The 11,018-nt window shown below is 33.9% G+C and overlaps 2 protein-coding genes across 2 annotated transcripts in view; one reads left to right on the forward strand and one right to left on the reverse strand.

Annotated features, from left to right (window-relative positions):
* Positions 1–11,018, reverse strand: part of LOC129375864 (tripartite motif-containing protein 16-like) — a 198,407-nt gene that overhangs the window by 101,836 nt on the left and 85,553 nt on the right. The gene's annotated exons all lie outside the window — the stretch shown is intronic.
* LOC129375673 (H-2 class I histocompatibility antigen, Q9 alpha chain-like) lies at positions 45–5,562 on the forward strand. The gene is made up of 6 exons (XM_055054912.1): positions 45–159; positions 2,392–2,655; positions 3,139–3,417; positions 3,640–3,942; positions 4,494–4,586; positions 5,537–5,562. Exons 1-6 carry the CDS (start codon positions 108–110, stop codon positions 5,560–5,562), a joined length of 1,017 nt encoding a protein of 338 aa, XP_054910887.1. The 5' UTR covers positions 45–107.

An 11,018-nucleotide genomic window follows, 5' to 3' on the forward strand; every position in this document is an offset into this window, starting at 1 on the left:
CACCCTCACCTGCTCTTCTTCCTTGTTTACCTGTCCAGTCTGTTCTCACGAAGGAAGAAATGAGCTGCTTGAAACTGGAGCTAAAGATGTGAAGCGACATCAGAAAAATGACGCTCTTAATATTTCTGATTCTAGTGGGAATTGAAGGATCCACCGCTGGTGAGTTCGACATTTCAAATATTTACAGATTAGTTTTATTATAAGAACTTTGTGTTTTTTAAAGTTTGTTTGATAATAGTTCCTGGTACTGGATGCAGAAGGTTAAACATTTTATTCACTTATTTAAAAGAGAATTGTCTGAAATTAAACAAATTGGACTGATTGTTAAGTTTTTTTCTTACTTTTTTAAAACCTTATGTTATTAATATTTTTACATTGTCTAGATGAGCGGCTTGGGCTGCAGTATCCAAAATGGCAGCATGTTATGTCACAGCAGTGTTGGGTTTGGCGACATGTAAAATGGCCGTCAGTGAGTTTGTTGCGCTTATTGTTTAATAAACATTTTGGATAAAGTTTAAGAGTTTTTGAGGATTTATAATTCACATTGTGAGCCCCAATGTTTTTTCAGATTTTAATGCTTCTTCTGTTAGTTTAGCGTGTCTTCATCTAATATCAATCAGTCAAATTTTATTTGTATAGCACGTTACAGCAGTAAGGAATTTCAAAATGTTGTGTATCATAAAAACACAAAAATACGGTCACAAAGCACTCAGTCAACATTACATTTTGTCCTCATTACACATCAGATTATTGATTAATGTTTCATGATTATTTTCAAAAGCAACTTTAAACAGCTGGTTTTTAGTCTAGATATAAAGGATCTCTAGATCTGGCTGAGACATCAGTTCTTTAATCCTGGAGATGTTTCTTCAGGTGATAGAAGGCCGACTTGTAACCGTCTTTATGTGTCTTTGAAGGTTCAGGTCAGAGTTCATCAATAGTCAAAGGTTTCTGGCTGATTACTGGTTATAGTTGTAATAACTGAAGCTGTGTTCTGACTTTAGATCATTCCTCTTTAGGTCCAAAGAAATTAACTTTAGTTTTGTTTCATTCAACTTAAGAAAGTTTTGGCTCATCCACACCTACCAGCCAAATTGAAACAAAGCAGCGCATTAAATAAGTTTTTATTTTGCTACTTTACTTGCAATAATTATCAATTAAACTCTATGAAGCACATTAAACTATTTTCTGCATTTATTTTTCAGGTGTAATTAACTGTAGTCATTTTGTTGACAACTTCAGGGTAAATGATAATTCTAAGTAATATAATAATAGTGCACACTAGAAAAACTGAGAGTCATAACATAAACTTGGCTTCATGTTGATTATTGAAGGGTCTGTTGTTGAAATATTTAAACTGTTTTGAGTCAGAGCTGAAGTATTTTGTGCTGGTTGATGCATTCGAATTCAAAAATATTTTGTCGATCCTAAATGGGGGCTGCACAGAGGAGCAGTTGGTAGCACTGTTGCCTTGCAGCAAGAAGGTCCTGGGTTTGATCCGGGTCCGGTGTCTTTCTGCACGGCGTTTGCATGTTCTCCCTTTGCATGCGTGGGTTCTCTCCAGGTCCTCCAGCTTCTTCCCACAGTCCAAAAACATGACTGTCAGGTTAATTGGTCTTTCTAAATTCCCTAGGTGTCTATATGTGTCGTTGTTTGTCCTGTGTGTCTCTGTGTTGCCCTGCAACAGACTGGTGACCTGTCCAGGTGACCCACCTCTCGCCTGGAACGCAGCTGGAGAGGCATCAGTAACTCCCGACCCCACTAGGGGCAAAAGTGTTAGAAAATGGATAGATAAGAGTATTTTTGAAAACGGTTATCAACTCCAGAAAGTTGTTAGCAGATGCGTCTTTATCTGCTAACAGTGAAAACAATAAAATGGTTCCAGTGGACCTTTTATTTCCTTACAAATAAAAAATGAAATTTATTAAAAGCTTAAGAGAGACCATTTTAACAGTTTTAAATGGTGAAATAATTTCTGATTTCCACATGGAGAAAAGGTTTTGGTATTGATAAAAGAGAAGTTTCAGAATAATATTAAATATTGTGATGGTTAGTTTGGTTAATCTGGGTTTCTGGTGAAAATATAAGGAATCTTAATTAATGTGTGATGAAAATGTAAGGTATTCTTATAATGAAATTATCACAATTTAGCAAAGACATTCAACATTTCAAAAGGTTAGATTCATTATTTCAAAGTGAGTTTGTGTTGCTGCTAAATTATCTTGTTTAAATATTGTAAAAGTTATGGACAGATAAGTAAGCAAAATATAAAACCTAGATGTGTTTTATATTTTTTCATCTATCAGAACAGAACCTGATGTCTTTGGTTTTGGTAGATATGAGTAATAATTGAGTAATGTTAAAATATTCAAAAATGTCTTTTTCTTACAGTGACCCACTCTCTGAAGTATATCTACTCAGCATCTTCAGGAATAGAAAACTTCCCATTATACATTTCTGTTGGTTTTGTGGATGAAGTTCAGATAAATTACTGTGACAACACCAACAGAAACATCCCTAAACAAGACTGGATGAATAAAGTGACTTCAGAACATCCAACTTACTGGAAGGAGGAAACTAAGACATGTCTGGATAAACAACAAGTCCTCACAGCAAACCTAGAAATTGCCAAACTACGTTTCAACCAGACTGGAGGTTTGTTCATGATTCACTTTCTACATCTCACAAATTTTTTAAGTTTCCCACATTATTTGTGCAATTGTTATTTTACACATGATTTTAGTTATTGTGCATCTAAAAGTATTAACTTCTGTTTCTAATCCAGTAAATTTCCAGCAAATAGTTTTTTTTTCTACCTTCCTCTGTTCTCTGAAACTTGAGAATGTTTCTATAACAATTCCTGTCTTAAAACCCATAATGTTAAACTTTTGGAACATAAAGCAGTAAATGTTTAATTATTTGTTGCTATTGTCCCTTTTAGAGTTATGAACAAATGGTAAACAAAATGAATTATTTTTGAAGAGGGGCATAAGTCTAAAGTTGGTGTTTTTTTTCAAAGCGTTAATTTAGTTAATTTGTGCAAAAGTTTAGGAGTTTATTTTTGATAGATCAGTATTACATTAAAATACACAAATTAATAGATTGTGTTTTAAATTCACTGATGTCTCTCTGTCTCAGGAGTTCACGTCTTTCAGCAGATGTACGGCTGTGAGTGGGATGATGAGACTGGAGAGGTCAAAGGTTATGATCAGTTTGGTTATGATGGAGAAGATTTAATCACACTGGACCTAATGACACAACAATGGATCGCTTTAAAACCACAAGCTGTGATCACGGCGAACAAATGGAATAATAATAGAGCTATTAAAGAACATGAGAAGAACTATTTAACTCATATATGTGTTGAGAGGCTGAAGAAATATGTGAACTATGGTAGAAACTCACTGATGAGATCAGGTATTACATAACATAACGTTGTTCAGTGCAAAGTTACATTTATGTGTTTCCCTTGTTTTATATAAACTTCATCAGTTTTATCCTATTTTTAACCTGTTTTTAATTTTCATTTTTAGTTTTCTCTGTAAGCTGAAATCTATACTGTTAATAATTACTTAGTAGTAAAAAAATATGTTTATATTTATAAAATAACTAAAAATATTTGCTCCATATGCTCTGCAGTTCGTCCATCAGTGTCTCTCCTCCAGAAGTCGTTCTCCTCTAAGATCAGCTGCTTCGCTACGGGTTTCTATCCTAACAGAGCTGAAATGTTCTGGAGGAAAGATGGAGAGGAGATTCATGATGGTGTAGTCAAAGGAGAGATCCTCCCCAACAATGATGGGACCTTCCAGATGAATGTTGACATCGATCTGTCATCTCTTTCATCTGAAGACTGGAACAAGTATGAATGTGTGTTTCAGCTTTCTGGAGTCGATGAAGACATGATCAATAGACTGGAGAAAACAAGAATCAGGACCAATGAATGTAAGTAATTATATAAAATGCTACATTTGCTTGTTAAATATCTGATTATTACAATGTTCTGACTGATTAATTGTGTTTTTAGATTTACATCCAGTTTTAGGTCACAGACACAATCATTTATCTCAGCATTATTATCTCAACATGTACCATAAAGTAAAAGTTGAAACAAGTAATTTGCTGCTAATTCAATCTGCTCTAAGTGTTTGTGCTTCTTTTTGTTTTTACAAGAGTAAAATCAACACCAGGTTCATCTAAAACTGTCTAACGTATTGGTTTTAGGTTGTTTGACTTTGTGTAACTTTATACTTTCATTTATAAAACCTGAAAATACATTTGCACTCTGATTAAGTGAACAATTTTTAAGAATGACTTAAAAGTGATTAATTAAATATTTGAGGTTTGTGTGTTTAGTGCAAGAGAAATGTAGAGAACAGAAATCAGAACAAGCAAAAGATGAGAAAAGCTAAAACATGATGATATTTAGACAAAGTGGGATAAAGACATAAAGAAACTTGTTACTCTGAATGTGACCTGGTTTGTTTTCTCAACAGCAAATATCATCAATGTGATCATCTTTGTTGTTGTTGCTGTGGCCGTCCTCGGTCTCATTGCTGTGACTGGATTCATTGTTTACAGGAAGAAAGGTGAGAAATGGGTATTTTGGTTGTTGGTTTTAAGATGAAAATAAACCCAATTTAAATGGTAAATTTAATTTAGACATGAGTTAATGATGCGTCCATGTGTAGCTGTAGTTCAGACCCATTTCATCTGTGCATCGACCAGGCAAGACTTCCTGCTTTAAAAATGGTTGAAAATTAGATTTAAATTCATGAAAAAAACTGTAAATCATTGAAAAATACCAGAACATTTGAGCTCAGCAACACCATCATTTGATTCAGTATAAACAAGTTTTGTCCTGGGCAATAATATCAGTGTGCAAGAATTTTTTTTATATACAAACCATCAATGTATTGAATGCTTGTAAGTTTATGATGAAATGTTATTTATACTGAACTGGAATTAAAAGTCTTGCTGTACATGCTGCTACTGGATGTCACCGGAGATAAAGCTTAGTTTGTTTTAATAAAAGTACAAATGCCAGTTAATTGGCATGAATTGTAATTTCCAAATGGAAATGATTCTCATACAGCAGCGTCTCTTCTGTGACCAAGTTTGTTACAAACAGAAATTTAGTGTTCAAAAAATCTCTGAGAAAGAAAATTCTTTCTAATTGCAAAAAAAATTCTCAATTTAGCCATAACATTAAGATCATAATAATCACACAACACATTCATTGAACTATTATAATATTCTGTGGCTTATCTGGTAGGAAGACTTGGACAGTAATTTATGATTCCTGAGTCTGAGACTAATTTCTTTATTAAGGCTGAAAACTGATTCCAGATTTTCAAAAATGTCTCACTTTAAATCATAACTACTAAATTTAGCCCAGTTAAAGTAGTACTGAATTATTTGCTTACATGTATTTTCACCTAAAAATGGCCACTGTGTGAAATCTGTAAAAATAAAGCAGAAAAGAAAGTTGTTTTTTAAAGGTAAGGTCTAAAGTTGCTCTTATTTTTCTCTGTTTCAGTCAAGCGTCCGCCTTCTCGTAAGTAAACAAGTAAAGCCACTCACTATCTGTATTTTCTGAAAATATTTCTATCTAATGTTGCTGGAGATAATTTCTGCATATTTTACATTGGCTTGTAAAATATGTAACAGAACATTTATTAACATGCTTTTTGTCTATAGCTGTGGAGAACGGTCGGCCTGCAGAAAAAAAAAAACAATTTCTTCCACTTGATTGAAAAAAACTAAACAGGTCAACACCAAAAAGTGAGTTGATGAATGTTGAACAAAACTATTTTTAATAAGCACAAGATCTGTGTGTAACTTTTTTACCTGTTAAAATTGGTGGTTGGTTTGAAAATCAAAAGATTTAATCATGTTAAATTCTTCATTTATTATCATGCAAACCTTTTTAGAAATAGATACATAAAGGTTGTTGTGGCTCAGTGTTTAAGTACAATCCACATAAGGAGGCTTTATCCTTAATGTGACCATCGCAGGTTCAATTCCTGGCCTGATGACCTTTGCCCCATGTCATTGCTCTCTCACAGTGTTTCCTGTCTGACTCTCAAAAAAAAAAAGATCAGATCTTTTTAAAAAAGACACATAAAATTGTTTGTGTTTTACATTGTGACGTGTCTTGAGATGACCTGCTCTGAATCGGTGCTTTAAATATAAAGTGAAACTGAATGGAACGAGCAGGAGGAAAAGAGAATCTCTAGTTTTGGAAGATGCTTGGTCAGTTTTAGAAAAATAATGTCTACGGCCCCAATTATTTGGTTAAACAGCAGAACATTCTGACTTTGTAAAAGATGCATAAAAAACATTATTGTTAGTAATACAATATTTTATAGAATAACTGAATCATTTAAAAAATAAGGAAATTATGGGATTGACCTGTATTTTGCATTTATGCAACAAAACTATACAGGAGTCTATTTATGGAAATTATGAGGCAGTTAATAGAGGAAGTTTTCAGGAAACAAAAAATCTGCTGGTTGAGACAAATAAAAAGATTCTGAAGCTGATTGAAAAGCTAAGTTAATAGTTTTATAAAAATGTGTTTTTACATCCCACTGAACTTTTATTTCTTTTAATCAAAATGTTTATATTTTTATCTATATTATTTTTTTTATTCACCATCATGTTTTTATTCACTTGATCGTGTATAAAAATTATTTATATATAGCAAACATTATAGAATGACCAAAAGTAAAAAGGGGAATTGATCTACAAAAAGAAATAACCAGATAATAGAACGAATCATAGAAATAGAAATAAAATAACCAAACAAACAAAAACAAAACAAAAACAAACAATGAAGTTTACAAGTTACATTAAAATTGAAACATTCAAAGCAAAAACAAAACAGAACATAATCAATTGGTGTTGCAATAAAAATGAAATTGACTTATATGTGAATTAACATATGATTTTTTTCTCCTAACTTTGTCAAACAAGATTCCAAAATTGATTTTCTATTAGGATGGTATAATATTTTCCAATTAAGTGATCAGAATTTGAGGTACATCATTGGTTGAAGATATTAGTTTATTTAGTTTTGTTTTTATAGACTTTGTGATTTTGTTGATGTTGTTAAATCGGGACGGTTCTCCTTGGTGAAAGTTATTGAAGTAAATTTTTGATTTTATGGTTTGTTTAATTGATTATATTGAAGAAACTGCTTCCTGTTTATAATGTTTAAAAGAAAAACACTCAGAAAGGAAGACAAAAACTCAGAGCAAGAAAATTCAATCATTTAAATTTTGAGTCATTTCTGTTTGGATTTATTTTTGGGTCACTTGGAATTTAGTCTTAAACAGTTTTGATTTTATCGCAGCTTTTGGGTTCTGTAAATTTACCATGTGTAATTAAATGTGTTTAATTTTGTCACTTTCTTTGTAACTAAATCTTTGTTTTATTCTCTCTGCAGGTTCATCAATAAAGTTTCCAGTGACACAAGAAACGTGTTGCTGAAATGTTATTGATGTCAAGATTCAACAGATGCCTTGTGAATCTATATTTAAAATTTGAGGAACATGAACACTAACTGGTTATAATGCCTGATGGACTGTTGGCCCCGCCTCTCACCTGTTGGCAGGACCAGCACCTTTCCTACCTCACAACGGATAATGTTGGATAATAGATGCTTTATCCAACTGTGTGTTACATTCTGATGTGTAATGAAGGCACTTAACAAAATGCAGTGTTTCAATTGTTGACTGAGTCTGTGACTTTATATTTTTGTGCATTTATGATGCAAAGCACTTTGAACTGCATTGTTGTTGAAATGTATAGTACAAACAAACTGGACTTGACTTGAAATACTCAAACTGTTAAATGAAATAATATTGACAGTTTCTAGATGTTTTTGTCTAGAAAGATGTTGCCATTGTTCTGTAAATAATGATACTAAACTTTTTATTCAAACAATAATTCTGACCAGAGGAGTTTATGTCCATTTTGTCTGGTTTCTAGGTTTAATTATGTGAAAGAATCAGCCATTAATATACCAGCTGTGGGCATATAAATATATAATTAGAAAACGTAACTATAGGGTGAAAACATAACAGTAAATAAGATGTAACACATGAATCAGATTTAAATGGACATAGTAGATACTGTTGTGGTTAGAGTAACATAATAAATTATATTTATATGTTAATTAGCTACCAATATATTAATATCTAACTGTTGAATATTAAAAAATGATTTGCATTATAGTGATAATGACATGTCCTAATTTAATTTCTAGACAAGTCAATATTTGCATAATTTTCTCTGATAAAGTTGGAACAGAGGTTGTATTAGTAGAGATTTAAATGGAAAATATTAATACTGTATTAGTGCAGACTATATACTAATAAAAGTACAGATTAAAAAGCAGTTAAGCTCTATTTTAAGCACAACAATGATACAATAATCATTTCTAAAAGAAAGGTAATCAGTGCTGTGGATGCACACAGGAACAAGGCGTTGGGCCGTAACAGATCCTGTGTGCTGCTGCTTCATGTGCGCCTTGGAAAAGGAATAACAATTAAGAAAATAATTAAAAAAACAGATTCCTTCCCTTGAAGGGGACGTTCCCTCACAGCAGTGAAGAACTCATTAGTTATTTGGCCGTTTGTAGGCCTTCATGTTCCAGCAGGCAGCAATATTGTGAACCAGTAAAATCTTTTTTGGAAACATTTTCTTTATTGTTGCGGAAAAATTAGAAAGTTTTACCATAACAGCCAACACCATTGAGTACAAACTAATAACAAATGGAGGTGGGCAGTATGTATTTCTAAATGATCAGATTTTCATAAATTCATACAATTAATTTAGTATCATGTTGATATATATAGAGCAAAGTTAGAGTATTGTAGAAAAGTCAGTGTTTGAGAGAGATCCAATCATCAAGTCAGTTATCACAGTATGGAATGAGATAAACTCATTCCATTAAGAGCACTGGAACTCAATATTCCAGTGCAGTTGATGTGTAGACATGGTTACACTCATTGTTTGCTCTTCAAAATTATCTTCAGTTCAGATGTTCATGGAAACATCTGAAGCTGTACTGTTTCCCTGTGTGCAGGAGCAAAGAGGAGAGATGGAAGCAGAAAGTTCAAATCATATCTTTCATTTATCATAATGGTAACATGAGATCATCTCTGGTGACGGTGGCAGAGGCGAGGACACTGAACAAACTGCTGGACATCATGGACGATAGCAGCCACCCTCTGCACGCCGTCATCAGCAGCCAGAGGAGCCTGTTCAGTGACAGACTGCTGCTTCCCAAGTGCCGGACCAATAGATTCAAGAACTCCTTTGTCCCCCACGCCTTCAGACTGTACAACTCCTCACTGGGGGGTCGGAGGTGACACAGGACAGAGGGAAGAAGGAGTAGTGACCCCTTGTCCACACTTATCAGGCTAAACCATATAGTGCAATATCATATCACTGGTCAATCTATCTGCCAAATTCCTATATTTTCTTTTAGACTTAGAGAGACTTAGACTTAGACTTGACTTTATTGATCCCTTGGGAAGACTCCCTCAGGAAATTATAGTTACCAGCAGCTCACAGGCAAAAATGTGGCACACAGTAAGCATACACAAAATACAAAAAAATACAAATTAAATACAAAACAAAGAATATAAATACAACACAAAAGGAAATTATAGCAATTTGGTGGATAGATTGACCAGTGATATGGTATTGCACTGTATGGTTTGGCCTGATAAATATGGAGTTCACATTTGTAGAAAAAGTACTCCTTCTTCCCTCTGTCCTGTGTCACCTCCGACCCCCCAGTGAGGAGTTGTACAGTCTGAAGGCGTGGGGGACAAAGGAGTTCTTGAATCTATTGGTCCGGCACTTGGGAAGCAGCAGTCTGTCACTGAACAGGCTCCTCTGGCTGCTGATGACGTCGTGTAGAGGGTGGCTGCTATCGTCCATGATGTCCAGCAGTTTGTTCAGTGTCCTCGCCTCTGCCACCGTCACCAGAGAGTCCAGCTTCATGCCGACCACAGAGCCGGCACGCCTGATCAGTTTGTTGTATTTATATTTTTATTTATATTTTATTTATATTCTTATACCTTGCTTATTTTTGCTTAATTTAGGATTTTGGCTACTCACATTTAGTGTGTACCTTTGTATTTAATTTGTATTTCTTGTATTCTTTTGTATTTTGCACACTGTGCGCCACTTTTCTGCCTGTAAGCTGCTGGTAACTTCAATTTCTTGAGGGAGTCTTCCCAAGGGATCAATAAAGTACATGTCTAAGTCTAAGTCTATTACCTATCTAAACAGTCTCCTGGGTTTCTTAATCAAACTGAATAGTTTAATTTCATAGTCCAGGTTCAGGAGGAGCTCATCACAAGAAAATGGTCACATTAACCCCAAAGACGACGTTTAGAGGGGGAAATTAATTGTAGCCAACTCAGGAGCAAAATAAATAAGTAGAGATCCCACAGGGAGATGAATTTAGTTCAAAAGAAAAAAAAACAAATAATCTGAGCTGTAGGTAAAAAACAAACAAACAAACAAAAACAGTAACTTGTTTGTATAACACTTCAACTTAAAATCACCAAAACAAATGATTGGTTACCTTTAGCTTTCATCCTATTTTCATAGAAAACAATCAAAAAATAAATTTACTATTGTAATTATTTGTTTTCATCATATTACACAAGATAAAATCATTAAATCGTACAAACCTTGTTTTTCAAAGTGTAAATGGGTCCAAAGTTTGTGTTCTGATGGGCCGCTGCTGTGGTTGGATAGAGCAGAGCTGATATATTTAGCTTTAACTGGCAGCAAAAAGAGTTTGGGAGATGATTTTGTTAGATCAATAAGAGGCTTTACTGCAAGAAACTCACTGCTGGCTGTGTGTAAAAAGGTCTGAAACGATTTCAGACAGGCTTCTCAATCTGACAGAGGAAGTGAGGAAACAGGAAGTGACATAATTTCATCACCTTTTGTTTGCGCCTCAGGAGAACAACAACAATGCAATTTGGTCA

The sequence above is a fragment of the Poeciliopsis prolifica genome, unplaced genomic scaffold, assembly GCF_027474105.1.
Source record: "Poeciliopsis prolifica strain line A6 unplaced genomic scaffold, Auburn_PproV2 SCAFFOLD041, whole genome shotgun sequence".
Taxonomy (NCBI): Eukaryota; Metazoa; Chordata; class Actinopteri; order Cyprinodontiformes; family Poeciliidae; genus Poeciliopsis; species Poeciliopsis prolifica.

Excerpts from the sequence above, each read along its gene's own strand:
- LOC129375673 (XM_055054912.1), top strand. The coding sequence starts at position 108 with ATGACGCTCTTAATATTTCTGATTCTAGTGGGAATTGAAGGATCCACC. Across the intron at positions 3,943-4,493 it reads AAGAATCAGGACCAATGAAT|CAAATATCATCAATGTGATC; the intron begins GTAAGTAATTAT and ends TTTTCTCAACAG. Across the intron at positions 4,587-5,536 it reads CATTGTTTACAGGAAGAAAG|TCAAGCGTCCGCCTTCTCGT; the intron begins GTGAGAAATGGG and ends TCTCTGTTTCAG.